Source organism: Pocillopora damicornis, chromosome 9, assembly GCF_964200805.1.
Source record: "Pocillopora damicornis chromosome 9, jaPocDami1.2, whole genome shotgun sequence".
Lineage (NCBI taxonomy): Eukaryota > Metazoa > Cnidaria > Anthozoa > Scleractinia > Pocilloporidae > Pocillopora > Pocillopora damicornis.
Window position 1 is genome coordinate 10,617,270 of NC_142678.1, and position 23,556 is coordinate 10,640,825.

The 23,556-nt window shown below is 37.3% G+C and overlaps 2 protein-coding genes across 5 annotated transcripts; one reads left to right on the forward strand and one right to left on the reverse strand.

The window, feature by feature from the left end:
• Positions 1–509: 509 nt before the first annotated feature.
• On the forward strand, positions 510–15,323 carry LOC113666533 (signal transducer and activator of transcription 5B). Of its 4 annotated transcripts, none has more exons than XM_027182323.2 (26): positions 510–944; positions 1,820–1,919; positions 2,026–2,109; positions 2,537–2,626; positions 3,104–3,220; positions 3,731–3,818; positions 4,552–4,607; positions 5,181–5,273; positions 5,943–6,091; positions 6,661–6,712; positions 7,066–7,172; positions 7,339–7,407; positions 7,526–7,591; positions 7,680–7,721; positions 8,197–8,239; positions 8,332–8,385; positions 9,091–9,207; positions 9,603–9,695; positions 10,070–10,208; positions 10,360–10,415; positions 10,583–10,677; positions 11,030–11,166; positions 11,774–11,926; positions 12,401–12,461; positions 12,814–12,865; positions 13,154–15,323. In XM_027182323.2, the coding sequence occupies exons 1-26, from the start codon at positions 805–807 to the stop codon at positions 13,154–13,156; spliced, it is 2,256 nt and encodes a 751-aa protein (XP_027038124.2). In that variant the 5' UTR covers positions 510–804; the 3' UTR covers positions 13,157–15,323. The 4 variants fall into 4 exon arrangements, with proteins under 4 accessions (XP_027038124.2, XP_027038123.2, XP_089038624.1 ...); XM_027182322.2 differs by having other exon boundaries at positions 13,177–15,323; XM_089182498.1 differs by having other exon boundaries at positions 538–944; positions 8,200–8,239.
• Positions 15,324–16,991: 1,668 nt separating this feature from the next.
• Positions 16,992–20,335, reverse strand: LOC113666534 (major facilitator superfamily domain-containing protein 6). Its single transcript, XM_027182324.2, has 2 exons — positions 18,735–20,335; positions 16,992–18,460 (listed from the first exon to the last, which is right to left on the reverse strand). Exons 1-2 carry the CDS (start codon positions 20,200–20,202, stop codon positions 17,547–17,549), a joined length of 2,382 nt encoding a protein of 793 aa, XP_027038125.2. The 5' UTR covers positions 20,203–20,335; the 3' UTR covers positions 16,992–17,546.
• Between the last annotated feature and the right edge of the window lie 3,221 nt (positions 20,336–23,556).

The following is a 23,556-nucleotide window of genomic DNA, read 5'->3' on the forward strand; positions in this document are numbered from 1 at the left end:
TACGAAATGCAATGACTCTTCAAGTTTGCTGACTAAATTATATGTTATGTCAAGGTTACTTATTATTATATTCTCAGAATTCTTTGATACACTGAATCGTTTGTTTATTTCATAATTCGAAAACGTTCTTATCCTTCCGTTTCTTCTAAGAATGACCTTTAAGTGTTAGAATCCTTTGATGTTTTTTCACGGCCTTATGCAAATGATTTATTCTTCCGGATTTTCCACGACTAACGTGGTTCTTAGAAATTTGGGCATCCAAGGATTCTCAACTTCTTGGAGGTAAGCATGAATCGTGAATTTTAAGAAAATGATTAAGAAAGCTGATTTTATGGATTTTTTTGCATATTTTTTGAGCTTTGGTGGGTTTATTTGCATGGCTTTATTGCAAACAACGTTCGAGAAAGGCCATAATGGCGTTTTGAGTGAAAAACATACTTATTTCCGGTTTTTCCAAGTTTACGATGTCACGTAAGCGAATTTCTCGTTGGTAGCGAGAGTGTCCGAATGATAACCGAAGTATGACCGAGTGCGTGAAATGTAACCTCGGTTGAATAATTCGGCGAAAACGGGAAGTTTGTCATTTCTCGGAAAGACGATCGGCGTCTACAGATATAAAACCGAAAGGCCGCGTTGAAATCGATCAGAAGTGTTTACCTCTGGAGGTGGAAAGGCTCAATGAGAAACGCACCGGCAGCTTTACCTGTTTAAGTCACCCTTCAAATTTCATATTTCGTGGTAGTGGGTGACTCCGAGGGGCATATTTCAAGAGAATTTCATCCCTGGATCACTTATTAACAAGCTATGTCGTTTTGGGATACTTTTCAGAACCTAGAAGCTCATGTAAAAACGAAGATCCTTACAGAGCTTCAAACCATTTTTGGCGGATCGTTTGAATTCGAGGCGTGCATTTACTTGATGCAGTGGTTGGTTCTTCAGTCTTGGTAAGTTGAATGACGTCACGTGATTATCTGCTGTTTCTACTATCTGTGATGTTGTTGTACAAAAATCCTGAAAGTTCCCTTTACATTTCCCCCTCCCGCTCACCACATGACGTTTCCATGTCATCCACTCACCTCTAATTTGTTCAATGATGATTTCCTAGAGACTCCTGTTTTATTTGTTTTATTTTTTCCTACAGAAACTGACATTTCCAAATTTTTTCACTTCTTTTGCTTTATCTTCTGAAAGGAAGCAACTTGTCAAGCTGTTGAGGCAGTGTTAGATCAGATCAATTTCCCAATTTAGTTAGGATTTCTGTTTTAGGTTGTTCTCCTCCCCATGTCATTTTGTGCTGATATACAGAGTTCTTTAGAGTCGTTGCTACAGTCCCTTGTTGTGAGCTGATTTTAATATCGAAATGATGTCTTTTTTGCAGTCTAATGTGTTTCACTATGATAAGCATTGTAGCAAAAATCAGGAACAGAGTATCTGAATTCGAAAAAAACAAACAAACAAACAAACGAACGCAATATACAGGGAGTCAAAAGAAAATGGAAACAGGAAGAAGGGTATTTGAAGCCGTTACCAAAATGATATCCATAAATTAAGGTTTGGAGAAAACATCAAAACAAAACAGGGTATGCATCCCCATGACTTTGTATTATGGTCAGATCTAACCTGGATTTTGCTTTTTAAGCATGTTGTTTAATATTTTTTAGAACCCCATATGTTTGTGTGGATTTTAAGGGGTTGTATGACATGTATTTTTCTACTGTACTTTTATTGAAACTATCCTTCTTCATCAATCTGTGTAGCTTTGGTTACTTAAAACTTGTTTTCAAGAAAATTTTAAGCTTTTCTCTTTTTTTGCCTCCAGGGATGAGGCAATTGACCCAAATCTTCAGGGATCAAGTGTAATAAAAGCTAAACAGTTAATGGATGCCACCATATCCCACCTGAATCAACATAAACAAAAGGTAGACATACAGAACAGTATGAAATGATTGGCAATTAACTTTGAGTTATGTAGCTCTGATCACTTGCTCTGACACTAATTTGTGCAAAATTTGTGTTGGTCTACAGCTGGAGGGTCTAGCTGCAACTATGAATGATTTCCACAACATGTTATTAGCAAAGAAAGTTGAGGAGGTGCTACATAAAATAGAGGTAAGTTGATAGTTAGTTACCATCTCAGTGTAATTTTATTTGCTGCAATCCCTTCCTTTTGTTTATACACCCATGTTGATTTCTCCGTTTACACTTATATTTTGACCACTACATTACATATTTGACCAGTTCATGATGCAGCTGACAGTCAATAGATTCCATCGTTTCTTATCAAATAGGAATAATCCATGCATAGCCTTAAACAGTCAGTAAGTGTTTGCTCTTTATGCTTGAGATGAAATAAATTACATTAGTCCTTATTGCTCCTAGTTTCATGTACTTACAGGAGGTTTAGCACCAAATATTTTGCATTATTGCCGACTTAAACAAAACACCAATTAGTCGATATTAATCCTTGTACTGTAAAGTAGCTCACTATCTTACACGAACCTTATGAAACTCTGCACCTTTACATTTTCTTTGTTAGGAGAGCTATGGTAATGATCCAGTGAAGCTTGCTCAGTATTTTTATGGGGTTGTTTCTAAACTGAGAGATTTGGTCCTGAATGCAGTTTCTGTAAGTATATATATAAACATAAAGTCATGTACAGTGCATGAAGCCCTTTTGGTACAGCAATGGTTTTGAAAGCTGAGGCACCCATGAATATGTATAGTTGTTTGTAACAATATTTTTTAGTAATTTCAGAACAAGCAATCTATTCTGTTCCAGTTGTAGTTGTGATAACAAATGTAACATCACATAGCAGGAAGGGGTGTGCTTGGGCAAATTTCTTTGTAACGACCTAGGGTTCATCTGGTGGTACCTTGTGAGATTGACCTCTGTCCCAATTGGCTGTGGTACCTATTTTCAATGTGCTTTATATTTTTTCATAAGGGACTAAATTTTTTTGGCAGATAAGAGGGAACTGTTATATTGAATACTTTTGTGCAAAGAAATTTTGATCACAAACTCATAATGTCTTTTAATAAATTTTAGGTTTTCATTTGTTTTAAGTCTTTAATGTGGTCTTCTCTGTGTTGTTCAAACCTTAAGATTTCATTGGAATCAACAACAACGATAGATATGGAGGACATGGATACCGAAGAAAGTGCTCCAGACCCACATGTTGCTCTGCGCAAGCAACTGGATGTTCTTGTCAAGGATAGTCAGGTATTACACTCTCTTCAATTTTTAACACTGTCTGCTTAAAGATGTTTTTTTAAATGCCCTCTTGTGACTGAATGAATATAGTATTTTTACTTGTTTACATTTTTGTACAATATTTGATAAGAAAAAGAACTGAACTTGTGCCAATAAGGGCACTGCTATGAGGTGTTTGTGTGGGAGGTGAATAATTTTTTCACTTGTGAATTTAAACATTGGCTTACTTCTTGACATCATTAGAGCCTTGACTTCGTTGACCAATGATGAAACAGCAATGACTTTTTTTTAACAAGTACCCACTTTCATCTAGATTATTATTTACCTAGACTGTTGTACTCTATAATACCTTACATTTGTGGTCAAAACTGTTCAATAAATGTTTGTCAAGTGTCTATTAAAAATATATTGTAGATTTTGCACCTACTTCAGGGCAATTTTTCTTAGTTTGTGCAGTGCTAAAGATACATAGATATATATAGATTAAGGTTAACTTGAATATGTGACCATTTACTTCAGAAAAATGATACCTTCTTGAAAGAAATTGAGCAGCTAAAAGAACAGTATGTGATAAAGTTCCAGGAAGTGAGTGGGAAAATAGATAAATGTAAGTGCACTGCTTCTGTCTTACTGCATGGTTACCATTTCATTTTGTTGAATCTTATCATAATTTAAATTTAACCATGAAAAGCAACTTCGATGTCATCGAATATGATTAGAAATATCCAGTTTTTTTCCCAATTATAGGGATTACAGTGAGTAATTACACTCCAACTTGAATACAATTTAAACCATAGCCAGTTGATAATTTACCCTGACTTACTATCTGTGTTGGAAAAAACAGTGTTTCTTTTAAAATGAAATCTTGAAAAATGGGCCATGACAATGGTGCATACCACTGAAGTCTGAATATACAATATAGGTGCTGCACAAAAATAACCAGAAATTACTTTTTTTGTATTTGCAATTATTGTTGTATTGCTTTGGAAAGATAATTGATTTGAAAGAAAATATGACAATGCAACCTTCCTTTAGTTAATATACTGATAACATTTTGACCTGTGTCTCCATCTCACTTTCTGAGTATGCTTTACAAGAACAGAATTAAATCAGAATCTAGTATATTTATTCTTATGTAAACTGTAAACATTAGCTATGACATAAGCAAGACATTTATGACTTTTTTTATAAACTTGGTACAAATCCTGAAATCTGGTGGTAATCTGCTATGATTACTCATACATTTGACACTGTTTTTCTGTACTTAAAGTAAATTTTCATTATTAAGTTGATGCTTTTGTATTGTGGAGTATAATTGTCATAGCTTGTTTGTTTTGTAGATCAACAGGAAGCCCAAAAGGTACAAAACTCTTCACAACTCAATGAAAATGAAAAGGTGGGTTATGATACTTTAATGACTATTTCATGTTAATGCATTGAATCCTGAACCTTAAAAAAGTGTCACTTGTGGTTGTTACCCTTAAGAGTAAACAAAGATAACCTGTATCTTTATCAAGATGGTCATGAAGCAACAACAGTTTGAGTGCAGTCAGGCAAAAACATGGAAAAAGACTCTTAACATGGGACACTTCAATCTGAAAGTTTTGGGCATAAACAGTAAAAATTAGTCTGAGGGACTAAGTTTTGATTTTGAAAAAGAGTGTTCTTAATTAGTTAAATAGAAAATGGTCGCATCTGTTCTTACTTGTGAAAACTATTTTACCCCAGATTACCTGTGATGGTAGTAATTGTACTGTTTTTCATTTGAGCTACAATGTAGGTGAAGTATTAGTGCAACATGTACTTGTCTTGAAAAGCCAGAGTGTAATTCTCCATATCAAACAATATACGTTTATGTAGTCATTGAAACAAAGAAAGTATATTCTTTAAGTATCCAAGAATTTAAAACCAAGGAGTGAATCTCTTCCCCCCCCCCTTTCTATTTTTATTGATTTGTTTTAATTTCCAGAAACAAAGGATAGAACACATCAAGCAAGAGATAGAAAAAATTCAACAGGAATTAAGCAAGATGGGGGAAGAATTGTCAATCACCAAAAGACTGGTATTTCCTGATACTTATTGACTTCTATTAAAATAAGTTGTCATTCAGATTGGACATTACAGGTTTTTACAATCAGGACCTTTCTATAATAGTTTATTTTGGAAGCTAACCTACATACTATGTACTGAAAAAAAGATGATCTAGTAATTTACACTTGTCACAGCTAACCTTTTTCCAATACCATTGTATTAAATAAATATGTAGCTCTTTAAATAATTTTTATTGTCATTTGCCAGTTCAAGGATCATGATCAGTCTAAGATGTGTTGCCCTATAGACTTGTGTTTGACACATTTTTCATGACTCATTTTTTTTTTACAGCAGAGTACAATGTGGCTGCAAATATACAAAAACTAACATCAAAATTTACCTTCAAAAAATAAATAACAAAATGAAACAGAAATCTGCCATCAAAATGTTTCAAACCTGCATGTTCTTGGGGCAATGAGCTACCAGCTGTACCAGGAAAATCAAGTGTGAATTGCTTCGTTATTTTACACATGTATGCAGCCAAACACCAAATTGAATGTGCAATGTTGTCTAACACATTATGTCATTACCTTGAATATGTTTTATAGATTTAGTTTATATAGCATAAAGTATGATGAATATGTTAGGACATGTACTGATTTGTTGCTCTTTTACTATTTAACTTCCTTTTGGTTTCCAGGGCTTCATTGAATGCCTCTGCACTCATCTGAAGAAGTTATCTGAAATAGTAAAGACTAATTTTGATGAGATTGCTGAGTGGAGACATTTACAGCAGAGATCCCTGTGTGGTTTTAAGTCTCCACAGTCACTTGACAAACTACAAGAAATGTATGATGGTGTTATTTATGTTTTGTGATACTTAATGCTAATTTAGTGTAGGAGTTCATGTTTTTCAGACTTCATTCTTATTCCAGCTCATTTTGTGCACAGCTGTTGGCATTAGCTCATTAGGAAACTTTGCCCTCTCTAATCTTTTACATTGTATGTCTTAAGCCATTATTTTACAAAAACTTTATTTACATTGATTATTTCATAAGCCTCATATTGTCATAATCCCAGCACACAACAATTTTACTGTCAACCAGTTCAATAAGTTACTCTTATCTTTTCCCATCTGGTTAACAAGTCATCATTTATCTTTTTAAAGTTTCACGCTTGGTACCTAATAAAGCATTTTTCTGTTTTTGCATTAACTTCAGCTTTCTTGTAAAAATATCTTTTTATGAATGTGTTATTTCATTAAGAGCAAAATGAAGTTAAGGAAGACCCACCACAAAATACATAATGTATTATTTGTAATTTCTGTTCAGTGTTTTGAATGATTTTGAAATAGTAAAGAGTGTATAGATATTAGGTAACTTGAATTGAAAAGCTCTTCACTAATTTTCCTTTGATAGTTGTGAAACACTTGCTGAACTTCTGTGGAAATTGTTTCAACAAGCTTCTCAGGTTAGTCTAGAGGACTGTGCATTTTTTGCTCTTTGCTGAAAAGTATTTCCCAGTGATTTATTGGGGACCTGGGGTAAACCAGGCAGCTGGTTGATATGAACTTGCTTAGGATTGCCCAATTGCATCTTAAAGAAGTGTAGAGTACTAATAGTGACCCAGGAGAATGATATGATGTATGCTTTGTCCAATAATTTTCAGCAGAATAAAGGTTAACTCTTCAAAAATATATTATTTATTATATTGAGGATAAGTGCACTAAGCCACATAATTTTAAAGTTCTGATGCCTTGTGTCTAGCTACCTTGCTGCTATTATGTTATACATGTACATGTACAGGTTTTTTTTTTCTTGTAGCTGGACAATCTTTTCCATCAAGCATTTCAGGGGAATGAATTAGAACTGAAGCGAATGGATAATGTTAAAACATCTGCAAGAAACCTCATGAAACTGTTCTTGACCAAGTAAGTCCTCCTGATTGTTCAATCTTTATGTTTAGCATTCTGTCCTTCTTAATTCTGTAAAAATGCACAATTAAATTTCAAGTAAAAGAAGCAGTGATGTGCACTCAGAGGCATATTTAGCGTTCCTCTCCACAACTACCAGAATATGTTTTTTTTTCCTTTGTAGGACATTTATCATAGAGAAACAACCTCCCCAAGTCCTGAAGATTCAAACAAAGTTTGGAGTTGTGGTTCGGTAAGTTGTGGTTCATGAAGTCTTCATGTTTGAGTGTCATACAAGTTTTTGAAGATGTACACTTTAATTTTTGGAGTAAGCACCAGCTAATACAAATTTGTAATGGTTATGTATGTAGGCATCTTCTTGGTGGAAAACTGAATATCCAAACCCATCCACCAGAGGTTACCTGTACACTAATTTCGTAAGTACCAACAAGGTTTTTTGAATTAAACCATCCAAGTTTTTTATATTAGATGTCAGCTTACTTCTTTTTGTATTATGTTTTGAAGTGAAAAGCAAGCACAAGGTCTTAATGTTGGGAATCGCAAGAGGTAAAAACTATTATTGAACTTCGATTATAATTTGTTCTTTACGATTTTGCATTTCATATCATATATAAATCTTCCATTCCTTTACCTTTTTCCCGTGAAAGAGACATCCTTGGAGATAGGGTGGGAAGGTAGGGCACACCTGTCTTACTGCCAGGCCAACGCCTATTTCAAAGTACACCACTGAGATTGACGTATGAGACTTTTAGCAGCTGTGGTTTTCATTTCAGATGTAGTCAGAATTTATGGGTGGTTTATGTTACTTGTTTGTCAGGTCGAAAGTAACGTGAGATGGTTCGAGCAATAATTGCCTTGAATTGGAACAACTCAACTATTAACAACTCTATCTGAAACTTTGGGCTTATTTTAATGTTTACGTGTCAAAAAAACAGCGGTTGTGGTAAAAGGGTATGTACAGCAATCGAGTAAGAGATAAAATATATTATGCAGTTCTGACGCTTTTTTTTTCCTCATGCAGCAGTGTATCATCAAACAACAGTCCTGTTTTGAACAACAAGAAGGTCAGTACACCGTTTGCTGCTCTCTATCGATTGTCAGACAGATTTATTTTTGGTGAAGGTTAAATGAAGACCAAAGGCTTTCTTGTTTTTAGACACTGGAATTCAATCAAGTGACAGGGAAGCTGATTGGTGAATTCAAAAACTTGGTAAGCTTATTACGGAATGTTTCGACGTGTCTCACGAATCAGAGTAACCGTCAGTTGTAGAATCAAACAATTAGTTGGGGATCAAATCATTTGGACTATTCTGTGCTGAGCTTTAGTATAACAGTCGAAATGTCGCAGTCTTCAATGGAAAGAATGTCTCTACAGGTAATAGTGAATCTGGATCGTGAGAAAAATGATCAAAAATTCAGTAACGATTATAATCATGATGAACAAATACATCTATTACATCCTGCAATACCAATCATAATTGGTAACTAAACTGGGCATGGAATCTCATGGCAAATTAATATGAATAGAGTGCGAAAGGGAAAAAGTAAAAAAAAAACAACAACAACAACGAAACTCGGTTGGTTCTGAAAAATGTATTTCGTGATAAATTCATAGGATTCTTTTATTCTTAACGATAGTTGTTACTGTCCGAACTTGTCGCCTTAATGAACTGTCGCGTACTGAGATCGTTAAACATAATAAGATATTGTTTAAAACTTAATATCACAGAAAAAGAAGCCCTCTCTGTGGTTGTTGTTTTTTTTTTTGATACGCCGGAAATTATTGTCGCAACTTGCCAAGATCTTTGTTTCGTATGTTTGGAGTGATTGTTATGCAGATGTATGATATTGGTTATATTTTTATGTTACTTATTCATTTACGGTCTGCAAACAGTTTTTATATGGTGTCTTTTAGTCCTTGGCCAAAGCCACAAGACAGGGCGGTAAGAACAAAGAAGTAGTGACAGAGGAGAAGTCAGCATTACTCTTCTCCACGCAGATCAACCTCGGAAAGGAAATATTCAATATAACGGTAGGTGGAGCTGAGAAAGGGAGGGTAGGGGTTAGAAAACGACCTAGTTTGCACTTTTTTCCCTGCACCATTAAACACAGTGAAACCAGACAACAATGCAGATCAAGAGATACGGCCACCCTTACAGACGACCCTAGCTACTACTCGTTCCTTTGTCGTAATTTACGAGCCTCTCTACCTCACAACCATTTCACTTCCTTTTGATTTGTGATTGCTGTCCGGACACACTAAAAAGCGTTTAGAATATTTCAGTTGAAGTTGGTTGCTTAGATACCATCCATTGCCTTTTCATCATGATCTACTTGGACAGAGAAGTCCTACAAATGTGATCAGAGCACTTTGCCCCATTGGTTAGTACAGCTTACTTAATGCTTTCATTGTTTTGTGGTCCAAAGGTGATTTCGGTTCCTGTGGTTGTGACAGTTCATGGCAATCAACAGTGTGATGCTGAAGCAACTGTTTTCTGGGACAACGCATTCGCCGACAAGGTCAGTTATCTATTTAGTTCAGAAGGGATAAAAAAAAGATGAATAAGTGAGAAATTCTGCAGTGGTCACAGATCTAACCAAAGGTCAGTGCGCGTCTTAGTCCGTTGCGTAGGATTGGTATGGGCAGATGAAACTCGCAAAGGTAAACCTAATTAAAAAAAGGATAATGCCGGTACGAAATATTCATTACACATTCCGTAGATCGCTTGTAACCATAGTTACTTAGGGCCCCCCACGAAAATTAGTGTCTGTGTGATTGATAATGCTGACAACTTCTTGGCGAAGAATCTAATGAGCAAATGATTTTATTAGGTGTTATTTAAATCCTGTTCATAATAAAACTGGATGAACTACGAATAATTGTTTTTTCATAGGAAAGGAAACTTTTTGATGTTCCCGATCAAGTTGAATGGCCCCGCTTTGCAGAAGCTCTGAACAAAAGATGGGCTCTCAACAATCAAATCCAACTTAGTCCTGAAAGCTTGACCTTCTTGGGGAAAAAGATTTTTCCAGGTTAACACTTTTTCCTAGATGTTTTCAAGTTTAGTTTCCTACTTCTTTTCATCCAGAGAATTTCCTTTGTTGATATGTAGAAAACGGGCTGTGAACCTGACCTTTACAGTTTTTAAGATTATCGACCTTTAAATTCTGTTGTTATTTAAAGGCAAAATGGAGGGAGGTATGGACAATGCCATGGTTACAAGACAGCTCTTCAACAGGGTACATATATTCAATATTTTACAGTTAAATTCGGCAAGATCTATAGTATATGTTATCATAAAATGTTTGTTTTGAATTGTTGAACTTATTAGCCATAAGAATAGATAAATAAATAGATGTTCTGTTTTCTTGTGTTAATTTTTAACTCAATGCCTCCTGTACATCAGGATCATATGAACGGCCGCTCATTCTCGTTTTGGAAATGGTTTTACGGAGCCTTAGATGTGGTGTCAAGACGGCTGCTGGACGAATGGAGGGACGGGTATGTCAGTCACATTCCCTTTCTAGTTTGCATTTGAAGATAGGCGCAAGAGTTCTGTTTAAGTACAACCACAACCGTGATTTTTGAAAAACCACTTTTTCTCGAATTATTTATTATTACTAATCTGTACAAGAAAACGACCTTTGAACATTATAATAGTAGAACTGTGCGGGAGAGCTGAATCACTGAGTGGGATGCCTGTTGAACATTGTGGTTAGGGGACCAATGGAACTAGCTAAATATTTGCTCTGTTGGACTTTTGAGGAAAATGTTAGCATGGATTCAAATGTAAATGTGAACAAATTAAACAAAGGAAGACTACAGCAATGAACTTTACTGATTTTTGTTACAGACGCGTGGCTGGTTTTATCAGCAAGAATGATGCGCATGACATTTTAAGAGGCTGTAATTCTGGCACGTTCCTGCTGAGGTTCAGTGAGACAGAGATTGGTGGAATTAGTGTCGCCTATGTTAATACCTTTGACGGTGGTAAGAAAGCCAGCTACTATATACAAAGTAAATGGGTACTTAAAGGACATAGCTGAAAACTGCGGTTTCAGACATTTCATGAAGCTTGTGTGGGAGAGCTGTTTATTTTTAAACATGGTCAATTTCCTTTATCCTCACTCTCCGAGTGATTTATATGAGACATAAAAATGCACCAGTTATGAAGTGATTTTTGGAAGGGACAGGTTTTTAATTTCGGAGGTCGAGACTTTATCTGTAACCTTTCAGCGTCGTACATAAGGAGTAATTCAGTGGAAAAAACATATTTCGGTATACCTCAGAACAGACGGATTGGGGAGTTTTTCTTTTGACTAATAAGGTATATTCCACAAGTCAAGACTATACAATCTCTTACACGAGTTTAAGTCATGTAGAGATTTACAGGTGTCTTAATATTTAAAATCAATTTCTTTTTTAGGAAATAATTTCTCGAGTGTTCATACCATCCGTATTATCGGTATGCGGCAAATTTAAGGAAAGTGTGGAAATTCAGTACTTCTTGGAGAGGGAAGATACCATAATAATTCCTTTACGGGAGAAAAATTGTAAAATAAACCTCATAGGTGTACCTCTCTGTTGTATGGTGTAGGTCCTTGTGAAATTTTCGATGTGGCTCCATGGACGAACGCGCATTTGCAAATGCGAAAATTCTCTGACCGACTAAAAGACTTGGGAGAACTTGTTCAGCTTTACCCTAACATAGCTAAAGATGACGCTTTTGGTCCGTATTATACCAATGACGGTAAGCAGGACTATAACTCAACTGTATCATCTACCTGAAATGATATGCAAATACCTATGGAGTAGTTGTGTCTTAAACTGCAGTGACGTTTCTTTTACTAACTATCTTATTCAGCCGTTTAACCATATGATGTTCATATATCATTTTAACAAGTATCGATAGTTTATTTGCTATTTCGGTTGGTGCCGTTGCCAAAAGACTGAATATTCCCCGACAAATCTGAACAGTTCTCATTCCGTAACACAAGACGTGAAGCCCGGCAACAGACTACAGCTTCTGTACCACCTATAGAAACCCCAAACATTTAAATAGTCATTGCTATTTAATGAAAGGAATTCACTTCCACAAGTACCCGTAAATCCATCTGAAGACAATAACTTTCGTTTTCAATAAACGAACGCAATCGAACAGCAGTTGATGAAATCATGAGAAATTTCAACTGAGTCCCCTTTTTTACTTTGCGTTGTTTTTTAGAAAACCAAGATACTGATAATAATGATTATCAGCAAACTGTACTGGCGGTCAGGCTGGCAGGGTGAGTATTCTAGTGGTATAGAATGGTTGAAATAATTACACTTCCACGCCAAGTCACTATATTTAAGTTATCTTTTTATTATTTTCGTTTAACGATGACGTCAGTACCTCCAGTTATCCAAGAAACAACTATAGACAAAACTAACGTTGTCACACGATCATACAAGATGCAATAATCAGTGTTTTTTCAGGGCCGACCTGAATGTGATCCACGCCCTCTTTTGACTTTTATGCACGAACTAAATGACTTCTTTTGAGTCGATCTTGACAGTTTCAAAATACTGCTGATATAAAGATCAGATTAGAAACTGCTAAGCGCCTTAAATATCTGTGGGTTTTTTATCTTCACTTAGGAGACAGGGCGGCAGGAGTCCTATGTACCCGGCTGGAAGGGACTCTTCCATGGTAAGCGTCTTTTGATGTATTTCAGCTGGTTACGTTGTATTTTGTAGCTTCATTAAAGAGCGAAATGATGAAACTTTTACTCGTCTAACTACAGTTTAAACCATTCTAGAGTTAAGTGATAAGATACATATAATAGCGATTGGCTTTGTAGAAGACTGCATGCTGTTTAAACGTCTTGTTTCTGTTACTGCTTTCGGATGCCTCCGCTGTATGTACAAGGGTCTATGTTACTGAAAATGCTAAGTAACTTTAATTTTCACAACTGCCTTCATTGTCTAATTGCCGTAGTAATTTCTTTGGTCGTTGCCTAGGAAACTCCGCCATCAAGTTCGTATCCATTTCATGGCTTTCCAGATATGTCATTGTACCCAGGTTCCCCTGCCTCCCCGCCCTCGCCCCAGTCTGTCGCCAGCTCTACCGTTCTGGATGGAACAGAACTCGGTTTAGGTAACCAGGAAATTGTCGGGGACTACGGACAGTTGGCGCCTGAGCTGGCATTGAGCAATGTGTTCCTGAGCGGCCTTCAGACTGGTGGACCTTCTAGTTATATGGCGGCCATGGCAGCCGCGATGGGTGAGGATTTTGCTGATCTCTCAATTTTCAATGACATTAATCCTGCGCAGCCGCAGTAGGGGCTAGTTACGAACCTTGGAGACAGTCGAGGGAAGGATTCGTGAAAAATTGACGTATGTTGAAATCGTACAGGATGGGTCCACTCTTGTAGTCCAGGGGGATGGAATATAAAGGTTTTCGTATCCTTGCTCAGAAGACCCACCCTGAAACAAAATGAGAGAAGTGAACGTAATTCTCTACAGAATCGAAGCTCTTTTCCCAGGCTTAAGAGGGACCAAAAGTTTTGTCTTTCATTACGTCAATTTTCTGACAGTTCAGTTTTAATCGGGAGTTAGTCGGTGCAGGATTTAACCTGTGTTGACAATTTAGCTAAATGTAGATGTGGTAAACAGTTTCAGTTTTTCAAAGCACTATGCTCTTGATCCATATGCATTGTCCTAGTTTGTCCCAGCAGGTGGGGCACTATAAAGCATATGCTAAAACCTGGCACTCGCCGGAGTTAACCTCAGGGAATAGTTAAGAGGGCTGAACTGTCATCCATTTGGCCAAACTCGAGAATCGTACTTAAGATACGTATTTTTTGTCGATGCCGATCAAACAAAACTGAAGTAGGTAAAAGGCATGGCACGCACGACTCACAAAATCTCTTTTCTTTGCGTAGAGTGTTGTATTGTATTATTCAAAGAAGCCGCTCACTGTGTGGTTTGTTCTTCGTACTGGAAAAATTGCCACAATGTGCTCTAAAAGTGTCCATGGCCTTTGGGTATTTATTGAACGTTATTGCGGGCTTTATTTTACTCGCCGTTATTTGTTTTAATTTTTATATACCGCCTTGTTTTTTTTAAAGGATTACAACGAATGTGAGATAAAGCGGTCGTAATGTTTTCTGATTTTAAGACGGTTGTCCGGGCTGAAACTAAGGAATAGAAATACTTTTTATGACAAAAAGGTTTTAAATTATTTGCACTTTTAACCGTCAACTGTTTATTTGCATATTATGTGGTGTGCTGGATTTAATTCCTCTTGTAGCCAAAATAAGTGTTTGTCACTGAACTGAAGTCCTTCGTAATCATAGGAGATTGACACGTTCATTTCGCCACAGAATATATTATAGGTATACAATATTGAACAAATAATAAGGCATTTACATTAGCTACCTTTATCTTTTCAAGATTAAGTGGTAAGGTAACTTAATATATTGGTAAGACGTAAAGGAATTATTAGTTATCGGAGTAGATAAATTTTAAGCCGATCCGCAGCAAAGTGCATTGCCGTTCTCCAAGGTTCGTAAACTATACCTTAACTCTTGCATAATATGTCAGTTTGGTGTGTGTAGATGTTAATTCCTATTTTGGGACTTTTACTACACGCAAGTTATATGGTTATTTTGATTTTATGGTTTTGTTATCTTCTATGTTTCACGATGGATTAACTTACGTTACTAAACTGGCGGAATTCCTTAGGGTGTAGTACAGTAGTAGTTGAAATCTATGGTTTTACGACTTTTATTTTGTTTAGAGGGGAAAAACAGCTCTGAGTTTAAACTTTATTGAACTGTTAGCATGAACGTGTGGTGCTGGCCTTACTCATAATATGGCCAAGCCTGTAAAAAATTTTCCTCTTAAAGTGATTGACAGACGTTAAGCTGAAACTTTGCCATGAAGAACAAAGGTTCAAACGTTTCTTCTGAAACGTTTTTTTGTATTTAAGTGGTTGTCACTGCTAAGAGAATTCGCAGTAATCTCCTTTTGTAATCTGTTTAAATGACCCATGGAGAATGCTCATTGCTTTAGGTGTTTAGAATTTATGTAATATTGAAAATTCTAGAGGATCGTAGTATTTGTAAACAAAGTCAGCAGTCAACTATTAAATATTAAAATTTGAATTTTAGTTGTAGTACTCTCTCGAGGGGAAAAAACAAATGCATGCAATTGGGAAAGGCTTAAACCAAAGGCAAAATTTGACAGCGAAAGTGATCTGCCTGAGTGAGTTTTTGCTGATGCATTAATGATGTTGTTTTTGCCTCTTTTACCTGCGGAACTTGATGTTCGTGCAAAACGTGTTTCCAAACTGACCTCTCAAGTACAGTTCCGCATTTGAAAGATTTTACAGGTACAATTTTAAGTCAATGCTTATTTTGTGGGAATTTTTGTGGGAAAAATTCTGCAAGAATGGGGAGTGGGAACAGGAAATTAAAATTATTACGTGTGGAATCTATTTATTTCCAGCGGTGATTATAGATTTTCAAGCTTTATGTAGTTTTCTGGGGCAAATTTAAAGGAAAGAGATAAATTGGTGATAATGGGAAAAGTTACCTTTCCTTGTTTCATCTCACTGCCTGAAGCTAACGTCTTAAGTTTCATTAAAATAGATTTTACGTTGGGGACAAGACTGAAACACCAAGAGTATCACAAGAAGTTGAAGGGGAAGAAACTCATGCGGCCGATTCACCAAAGCTCATGAAATAGCTACATCGGGGGCTACCAATATTTATACAGTTTATCACTTGAAATTATGATTTTTTTTTTCGGCACCTAAGAGTTATTGTCATTCGTACATGACCACTACGGTGTAAAACTACAGCAAGTTCCCTAACAGGTGCGGTCATGTTTTATTGAAACCTATGTATAGCGCAAAAGACATCGTGATCTTCCTGAAAGAGGACAAGCAAGGAAAACCAGTTGAATTCATGCAACATGGCACGTAGTCAAAGACTAGTGTGATCTAACATATGCTACCGCTCTTACAGCATTATCCTCATGTACGTTATGCATACCTATTTATATCCTTTTCATAATATCCCTGATGTAAAACTCAGGACCCCCGGAAGGCACCCCAAACTTTGTTCCGTAATTTTCTTCCTCGTGGCTGCACTATTGCAACAGACAACTCATCGTTGTCTGTTGGAAATAGAAAAGGCGAATTTCGGGGTTAACTCCATGGGGAACATTATAATTTGACATGTCTTCGAAAATAAATTCTTTGTTAGTATTGATAGTTTGCCTATCCGTGAACGAAGAAAACAATTGGGATATGATATCCCCACATGTTTTTCCATGCTGGTATGCTCGAAATAATTGTTCGCGTTGTCGTGTGGTCGATATTTCGGACCACCTCCTGCTGTCTTTTTTATGATGACTAGTACATGAACTACTTTGTGGCAGTTGTTTGACTGTGCAATGTGAGTCATCACAGTGGTCTGCAGGGACATGGCTATCAGATAGTGTGCTCCTGAGGTCCCCTGAACTAATTCCAAGGGAGTGGATTGGGCCACAAAGCCGTAGCGTGGGTGTGTGTTTCTGTGGTTTTCCTGAGTAGCACTGGGTTATTTTTTTAACTTAGCTAAGTTTCTATTCGAATTTTACGCAGATAGGAGTTTACTCTTTTTGGGAGCGCTTTTTGTTCTAACCATTGTAGCTTAATGTGTAGGATGTCAATTTAGTCCATCGTCTGTTTGGTCATTGTCAGCAGGAGGCCGCTGCTTACAACAGTCGGAGAGGTGAAGGAAGTTTTAGATTATTGTAACTATAGGAACCAAGTCCAACTATTCATACCGCTAATCTGACTCGCAGTTCTTAATTCATCCGCGTTAGGTGTGAGCAAGAAGAACAGCTTATCGGTTCGAACATTTACAGTAACAGAATCTACCATAGTTCCTTCCAGCAAACTCAGATTCTTTGCCCACATTTCGGTACCATTCTTTCATCGAAAAGATAACGATAGGAGATTACATGGTTTTTAAGACTTCTGGGGCGAGTAATAGTTAACACGCTGTACCCTGACTTGCGTTCTCGTGCTATTCTTGCGTTATTACATGTTTTCCCGTGTAGGATTACAATGTATTCAAAATGCAAAACATGTCAACTAATCAAAATTTATCAAAATGAAAGCTCTAAAACGATTATGGTCGTTTTGTTCGAGACTACACCAAGAGTAAAGCTTGTTCATGGAAAATTTTCAGTACAGTTTACTGCTTTCTATTACGCTAGTGTTAATTCAATCTAAGCTTATTTCATTTTGGATCAAATGCTTTGTGATAATGTAGTAAATGATATTCATCTTGGTACATTTGAACAAACTCAGCTCAGAGAACTGCAAAATAAAATGTTCAGTAAAGATCGTCATAATCTGGTTCTAGTTTTTCATTTTTATAGGCTTCATCTTCTACTGGACTATACTCTGATTGTGTACCACTCCCTTTGGACCACTCAAAACAGTTGAAAAATTCCATGTTGTTCAAAAGTATGAATAAACTCAAGTCTACTATGCTGATTACTCCAAATATGAGGAAAGAGGTGGTAGCACCAGCGTAAGTGATTAATAATCCACCGAGCACTCCTCCACCACCATTACCCAGACCCCAGTGCACACCACCAAGAATTCCCTGCATTGTTGCAGGCGCCCCGGGAATGAGTCCCACGAAGACGACGGCCGCTGACCATACGGCTGCTGTGGACAAGCCGTGAAGGATCTCAAAAGGTAGTACCACCCAGCTGTTTGTTATAAGGGCATAGCCAAAAAATCTGATTATATAGCATGAAAGTCCAACGTACAAAACCCGGTGATGCCCTAGCCATTTGATGAACGTACCAGAAAAACTGTAAACTGCCACCTCAGAAATACAGTGGATGGCAGTGATGGTACTGAACAAGAACTGTGTACCGCCTAAATCTTGCAAATGCCAAAACAAGAAAGTTTCTATAAAGCCCAGTGCACTTCCACAGAACAGAATTGTGAAGATGAAGTATATATATTGACAGTCACACAACAATGCAAGCCCTTGCCAGATGCTACTTTCGTGTAACTCTTTTTCGTCAAACTCAAACAAAGCACCAATCAAGACAGCCACGCCCATTAGACACGCAAAAGCGTAAAAGCATGGCAGGTAATCTATACTCAAAGGATTGTTACAGTTACTCAGTTCCTCAACTGTGCTTAGACTTGATCCAACAATAAAGGCTGCTAGTCCCCAGCCAAACGCTCCCCATAAACGCTGCTTGCCGTAGTCCTCTGGCCTGTTACCTTACGAAGGAAAACATACAATCATAATAACGGTCACGATCACGATCAATCACGATCACTACTACTACTACTATGACTACTACTACTACCACTAGTACCACCACTATTACATATACATGTTATCAGTAGTTTTGTGATATCAATAACGTATTTCATTGCTTTACCCAAAAAATCTACTTAGAAGTAAAATAAGGTATCACAACAAAGTTTACGTATGTTTCCAAAAGAAATAATCAAGAAAATTTTTGAATATCGACAACTTCAATATACTCACCAAGCTTCTGCAGTGTGGCAGTGTCAGCTAAGGTAATAGCTGGAGCAGCAATCAGTGTACCAGTAGCTGTGATAACAAACAGGATGGTAAACAAGTCATGATCATGTGGATTTAGCCACTCATGTGCCTCCTGTGTCGACTCATAGTCCGCCACTGTGTCCAGAGGCCATGGATACTCCCCAGCCATGTTCAGGGAGTCGAAAACTCTTTCCATCCATCCGCTGTAAAATTGAATGAAAACCCCGTCCTCGTTGATACTACTTGAATTCATGAAAAGTGTTAAGATATCTGGTCTGGACATCAGTGCGCTTTTATCCAAGCTGGCTCGGCGTAACCTTTGTTCATCACTGCCCAATTTGAAGCACTGTCCTATTGTGATTAGACGTTTGTTATTGCTCCCTCTTTGATTATCGTTGAGTGACGCATGAAGAAATCTTCCTTTATAAACACTTCGCTTACGAACCATTGACTTGTTCACTATCGGGGGGCTACTTGTATGGAGTGTTGATCTGTCTAAAAATCGATGTATCTGTTTGATTCCTCTTTTAGAAACCAAAGTACTGTCGGTTTTTTCCATCAAATCGTACAAAATGTTTACATGATAATTTACCTGAAGCACTTTGTTTACTTTGTTTTGAAGTGTATACTTTAATGGTTGACCTGCGTTTCGCTTCGAAGGATGTTTTGCCCTCTCTTTTCTTACTATCTCAAACCAATGATTACTAGAATTTCCAGAGTTTGCTGAAAGAGGTATGGAGGGTTTATGCGTGGAATGTTTATGATGAGTTGTGTTATTCTTCTGTGAGATCGTTCTGTTTTTCATTTCTTTCATAATTTCTTGGATGATTGTTAAGGTAGCGTTATCATTGCAAACGCCCAAATGAAAAACAGGAGATACGAGAGACAAGGAATAGTTCGATACCAACCATGCAACTAGTGACACCACAAAGATCACTTTGCTTTTCTTGTATGTATCTGCGATGACTCCCCACATAGGCGTTCCGAAAAGCTGAATCAATGGTCTGATTCCGATCAGTATTCCTGTTTCATGGGCGGAAAGCCATAGCTGTTTATAAAACACTGCGAGATAAGGAAATAAAGAGCCCACAGCCGAAAAGAAAAAGAAGTAAAAACTTTTGTAAATAATGAGGCTTCTGTTAATATTTTGACAACATCTTAAACAGCCTTTCTCTTTGTTTTCAGACGGTCCATTTGTTTTCTCTCCTCTAATGCTTTCATGATCATCAGACCGCTCTTTATCTGGTATCCCTGTCAAATCACGGCTCTTTTTGGCGGCGTCTTCTGTGTTACGGAGTATGAGAGCCAATCCGTACAACTCTTCCTCGCTCTCTATTTCAATTGCTGTACTTTCCCTTTTAATTTTTTGATCTTCTGAAATCGTTTCTTCTGTACTCCTCTCCTCCTCTTGTTTAAACTGCTGCTCCAATCTTACTTTCCCGATCATCATTTTACAGCTGCTCAAAGACAAAGTCAAACAACCTGTTCATTTTTCTCACTTCACAGGTACCAGCTGAAAGCGTCACTTCACTTTGTTACGAAGAAACACTCCGCTCTGCCCGTAATTGACATTTATTCAGCAATTGTTTGGAAACTTAAGCGTCAGTTGATTTCTTGTAAACAAACAAAAGAAAAATTCAACTGTAACGCTCCGAGTTTGTTCCCCTTTTATTTCCGTTTTTTTTTAGTTTTTATTTTATCGTTCCCTTTGGCTTATTTTTGAAATTTTCATTTGTTTCACGGTTACTAAGGGTCCACTGAAATGACATGAATTAAACCAAAACTAACCCTGTAAGAGCACAGGTGAATTTAAAAGACAGTGCTTCAGTTGCTCAATGATTATGCAAAACAACGATGAACATTTCATCGACCTGAAGTATAGGTGTCATTTGGTTTTTAGCGTGTTCAAGCGACCTTAAAGCGAAAGCAAAGTGAAACTATCCGCGAGAGAATGAGAGCGAACAATATTTTCCCCATTTCTGATGCGTAATTCACACTCCGGCGTAGAAGACCGAAGAAAAAATGATGACTTTCCCCCATGTTAAAAGTTTAATTGCTCTTTAACAAAGCATTACCATGTTAAAAGTAAATGTGCTGTTACTGTCTACTCTCCGAGTCATGTGATAGATAGAGCTGGACTGTTGCTTTACAATAAGATTGGCGTCCTTTCGCAAATCACATTTCTTCCACTGCCAAACTTAGTTATTGATTACTAGGGAGACAGCTTTACTTGACTTTAAACCATTTACATTTTGGCACTGGCTCACAAGAGGGAACTTGCTTTTTCAGATAGATTAGATATTTGTCGAGAGCGTCGTATAACTGGACAAATGTACTGCTCTAGTTGATATGGAATGATAAGAAAGGTAACTGATGTTGGCGTGATCAGAGCAGTCTAAAAAACTGACGCTTTTTCTAAGTCCGTCTTTTCTTTAAAACAAACAATTTTCTTTTTTGAGTTTCTTCAACTGAGTTTACGATGTAAACTGGCCACCGTAAAGAGTTTCTAGAGCTGACGTTTCGAGCATTGGCCGTTCCCCAGGGCGAATGGTAAAGGGCAAATGTTCGAAATGTTAGCTTTTGCAGTGGCCAATTTACATTATCAACTCAGTTGATAGAACCAAACTATCTTGATATACCCCCACCAATGTATAAACTCTTTGAATGGTAAAATGCCGCAAAAAAATAATTAATCTATTTATGATAAAGTTCCGATAAAAAGCGAGCTGAAATTTGTTGAAAGGGCGTATTTTATCACAGTACAAAAAACGGAGCTGAGCTGAAGCTGTCACACCATTTGCCAATTTGTACCTTGTCCGTCCGTTTTCCGGACTTCTCTCTAACTTTTTTTCGTTAATTGAAAATGAAATTTCGCGAGCTGGCAAGTAGGAACAGAGGAACCAAACAAAAGTTTTTAAACATGCTAGGCGCCGTAATTGACGTTATTATAACGTGAGCAGAGACGAAAATCACCAAAGAGAAAACGAAATCGACAGTCCGAGTTTTAATGGTTTTGACGCTCAGTTTGATTGTAAGCTTGCGTACGGTAATGAAACTCAATCACAGCTAACATTCGTATGATATATATAGTCTAGTGTTCAAAAACAAAACAGAACAAAACACTCATGATGAAAAATATAACCAAACCGGCATAACTTAGAAATCATGATGGTGTCTGAGCGATTGCGATCATGCCTTCATCCATTGCGGCTCCGGTCATTGCAGCGAAACAAGCCTCAGAAATTACACTGTCCGCCCTTCGAGTGAAAACTAAAAGCTTGCTCAGCTTGCTCTGATATCCTTCCCGATGCGTTGGGTGGAAGTCCACATCAGTCACAGCTAATGGTTGTATGTTAAGATCAATTATGGCATAAGCATGATAAAATGGCGTTTTTTATTCCTGAATTTTCATCCCTTTATCTGTGGAACTTATGTTAAGCGGTCAACCTGCATTTAGGGGTCACCTTGCCGTTTTTCGCTTTATATAGGTTTGACTGTATCGCAGATCGTGAACTTTGATGGTTTGACATTTTTGACAGCTTTGGTCCTATTCAAACAATCGCATTGTTGAACAATTTTGACGAGGAAGAACCTGGGAACCTGGCACTCAAGAAGTAGGGAGAAACACTCGACGACGTCCTATGTTTCCTTCTTCAAGCTCTATCCACTAGCTGTGTGCTTTGCAACAGGACAGAGCACAGTCACGGCTTCTTTATTTGTTGAATAAAAACGATCAACTCTCTTCAAACTTCAAATGATAATAAGAGGTCTACTTACCAAACAAGGTTAAATTGCATGCAGTTCAATTATCAAAACAGATTTCCAATGCATCAGAAAAATCAATTACTGGATTGGTTGGTCATCATTGTTTTATGACGTCATGATAGCGATCGCTATGTGATTATGACGCGTAAATTGAACCACGCAGCCCCCGTAATTTTCCTTCAGATAAAGTTTTCTCAGTCTATTCTTAAACAGATTACTGCTAAGAGGTATTGAGGTATGCATATGTAAGGTAAGAAGCGAGTTGCCAGTTAACAGATTCTTGCGTTTGCGCAAAAAAGAGGTTATTGAGTTATTTCCCAGCGATAAATGGCTAACTTTGTAATATTTAAAGATCATTACACGATCATGATTCTGCAATAAACCTCACACAAGGACATAGCCCAGTTGTATAAAGGGCGTATAACGCTATGCAACGGATAAATCGCTATGCGGCTGATAAGTGATAGCTAAACGTTTAGCGTTATCCACCTGGTAGAGTTTTATCCAGTGGATAGCGTTATCCAATCTTTTAACAACCGGGCCACAAGTTTATCGGTATATTTTAAAACATATTTCGTAGTTATTTTAAACGAAAACTTACGGTTCCATCATATCAACATCGACTAACATGATTGGTTGATCTCTCTCCAAAATCGTGGATTTGGACGTCGAAATAAGCTTTCGCCATTATTTTGGTTCTAGCGACTTGCAGAGTTTGACCCCCCGGCGATCCCATAAATCTTTGCGCCAAAAGAAGGGTCCGATTACTGAGAACTCATTTACTACTTTAAGGCTTGGTTAAACAGTTTGTTTGAGACGCTTATCTAAACTTTCTCGGGCGGCGCGGCGCAATGCGAACAAGGGCGAAAGTCAAAAGAGCAGACGTAAAATTACGCTTCTCTGGCTCGTTTCTTTCTTAATCTGCGCTTTCCCAGTCGTACTTTTACACCTGTATATCTGTTACCATCGAGGGGGTCGTTATTTCACTTTTCCAGGCGGATTGATCTATTTTCAAAAAGTTCCTCAGGACGAAGCTTAC

Excerpts from the sequence above, each read along its gene's own strand:
- LOC113666533 (XM_027182322.2), top strand. The coding sequence starts at position 805 with ATGTCGTTTTGGGATACTTTTCAGAACCTAGAAGCTCATGTAAAAACG. Across the intron at positions 3,221-3,730 it reads TTCTTGTCAAGGATAGTCAG|AAAAATGATACCTTCTTGAA; the intron begins GTATTACACTCT and ends CATTTACTTCAG. Across the intron at positions 10,678-11,029 it reads CTGGACGAATGGAGGGACGG|ACGCGTGGCTGGTTTTATCA; the intron begins GTATGTCAGTCA and ends TTTTTGTTACAG.
- LOC113666534 (XM_027182324.2), bottom strand. The coding sequence starts at position 20,202 with ATGATGATCGGGAAAGTAAGATTGGAGCAGCAGTTTAAACAAGAGGAG. Across the intron at positions 18,461-18,734 it reads TGCCACACTGCAGAAGCTTG|GTAACAGGCCAGAGGACTAC; the intron begins GTGAGTATATTG and ends TTCCTTCGTAAG.